Source organism: Ichthyophthirius multifiliis, assembly GCF_000220395.1.
Source record: "Ichthyophthirius multifiliis unplaced genomic scaffold scaff_1120509251120, whole genome shotgun sequence".
NCBI classification, from domain to species: Eukaryota; Ciliophora; class Oligohymenophorea; order Hymenostomatida; genus Ichthyophthirius; species Ichthyophthirius multifiliis.
Genome location: NW_004086185.1, coordinates 17,057 through 19,638, shown reverse-complemented (window position 1 = coordinate 19,638; position 2,582 = coordinate 17,057). Strand labels below are relative to the sequence as shown.

General features: G+C 21.1%; 1 protein-coding gene across 1 annotated transcript, besides 3 other annotated features; it reads left to right on the top strand. All coding sequences in view use genetic code 6, as the record gives it.

Annotated features, from left to right (window-relative positions):
- Positions 1-169: 169 nt before the first annotated feature.
- Positions 170-223: a microsatellite.
- Positions 184-241: a microsatellite.
- Positions 215-248: a microsatellite.
- Positions 249-562: 314 nt separating this feature from the next.
- On the top strand, positions 563-1,804 carry IMG5_144200 (hypothetical protein; the record flags this gene model as incomplete). Its single annotated transcript, XM_004031205.1, has 2 exons — positions 563-656; positions 1,236-1,804. 2 exons carry the CDS (start codon positions 563-565, stop codon positions 1,802-1,804), a joined length of 663 nt encoding a protein of 220 aa, XP_004031253.1.
- Positions 1,805-2,582: the final 778 nt, after the last annotated feature.

Sequence of the window (2,582 nt, the reverse complement as noted above, 5' to 3'; positions counted from 1 at the left end):
TTAAAAGACACTATATTTTTATTTTTTATTATTGAATCAAATCAAAATATAAATTAATAAATATATTTTATATTGTGTTTTAAATATTTTAAAATTATTCTTATTAGTATAAAAAAAATTAAATATTAATATTTAATAATTTCTTTAAATAAAAAAAAAAATTCTTTTTATAAAAAAATTATAAAAATAAAATAAAAATATTAGAAAAACAAATAAAATATTAAAGAAAAAAAATTAAATAAAAAAATTTATTTTTTTAAAAAAAAAACATTTAAAATAAAAAAAAAATATATATATATATATAAAGATGGATAAATACGGGGTTTTAAGTTTTAATCTTAATGAAAACACTAGTCCTTAAATGAAGATCTAATTTTTAATACTTGTAATATTATTTTCTTTCTAAGTAACTGTTGGATTAAGTCTTCCTTTTTTATTCTACCATCCCTAATCTTTAGAATGTAACATAAACGACACATGGACATTATGTACTGAATAAGAAATGTGCAAAAACCAATATCCTTATAGATTTCTAACAAGTGAAAAATTTTACAGTATACCAATGGAATTCGGTTTATTTTGTGGTGCAGATAAGCTTTAGGAGTCATTTATTTTAAGTTTGACATTAATTGGTTAAGCTGCGGGATTTCTAATGAGTATGTTATTTGATATACCTAAACCTCATAAAGCTAAAATGATGCTTTTTACTATTATAGTGGAATTTATGATATTAGGAAGTATAAAGATGTTAATTTTGAACTCATTATTCCTAACATTAATTTTATTTGGATGGAATTTCATTTTCGCGTTTTATTTCGGATAATAATATGCTTATATATGTGATGTATATTCTGCTACTATTAATAATTGCGCTCCGGTTATTCTAGGATTTTTCTAGCCTTTTTTGGGACTTTTTTATCTCATTTATGCAAATGCTAATGGAAATTGGAAAGATCATTTAGTTAATTTTACTGCTTTTCCATTATTAATTGTTGGCTTTGTATGGTTTTTTTCATACGATTATAGATAAGATGAATTAGAGGCTAATAAAGAGGAGAAATCGAAAATAGCGAAAATCGATACTAACAATTTTATTTAAGATCTACTTTATAAGTATAATGAATTAATTACTTAACCAAAACTTTGCGTTAACTTTATTATGTATATTCTTTGCTGGTTTAATTCCAATATGGCATATACATCCTCGTTTTTAGTTTTTAATGATATCAAATCAGGGTCTTTTATGAAAAATTTAGTCGTTTCGTAATTTACGGATGTCATAGGAGCACTTTTTGCCTGGGTCCTTTTCAAAACTTATCCTTCGAGAAATGTTATGTTCGGTTCTTCACTTATTGCAGGCATTATCTAAGTCGGAACTTAAGCTATGGGACCTAATCCAGGCTATTGGATTGAAATGGGACCTATTTTAGTTGCTAAGGCTTATAAATCATTAATGGTAGGAGGTTTACTTATTGTTACACCTTAACTTGTACCTTTTAGATATCTTTTATTATTATTTACTTTTTCAAATATTATTACTTTAGGACTTACTTCTCTTATGCCTTTTTATAAAATGTTTATGGATTAAATTAAAATTAATTGTTTTGTTGGTTTTGGTGTAATTTCGTTTATTTCGTGTTATTATATTAGAAAATGGACATATAAAGAAGATATTGGAATTATAGAAACATATGATCCGAATTCTAAAAAAGATAAAGCAGCTTAAATGCTTTAAGGAGGTATGTAACCTATTAGAGGTTAAAAAAATGAAAATCATGGTCATGAAGAAAGTTTACTTAAATGAGATTTTTTGTTATTTTTTTTTTTGTTAAAAAAAATATTATTTTATCACATTCATTTTTATTTAGATATTATAAATACAAAATAATAATTATTTTATTTATTATTAAAAAATGGAATATTATTATATATTAATTTTAAAACAAATATAGATACATTTAAAAGTTTTTTTTTATTTCATAAATAAAGCTTGTTCTTTCATTTTTTAAGAATTTTTAATTTTGTAATCAATACATAAGATGGAAGAATTTAATTATTTTTTAAATTACTATTTTATTATATATATTTTATTTTAAAATAAACTTTTAGAAATATAATCTTCTTTATTATAATATTTATTTGTTTTAATAAACTGTATTTTTGGAAATTATTGAAACTTATTTTTTCTTAATATACATGGCTTATTAACTATTCTGGGTTTTTTCGGTTTTTTTTTTTCATTCTATAAAGCATTTCATGTATGCTTATGTAAAATTTTAAGACCTATTTTTTATAGACTAATAATTTAAATAAAATCTTTTTTTTTTAAGATAAGTTATTTTATTCTTGATAAATTTCAGTCAAAGTAAAATTTTTAATTATTAAATTTAATTCTTTATTCAGTTTTAGCTTTTATTTAACTTTTTTAAAATTCATTCAAATACTCTTTATTAAAGTAAATTTTTGGTAATAAATACGAATTTTATTTAGCTTATATTTATTTAGTTCGATAGTTCGATTCAAATTTATTTATTTTTATCTAGAAACGCATTTAAATGAAATTGTGAAAACCTATTTATGTT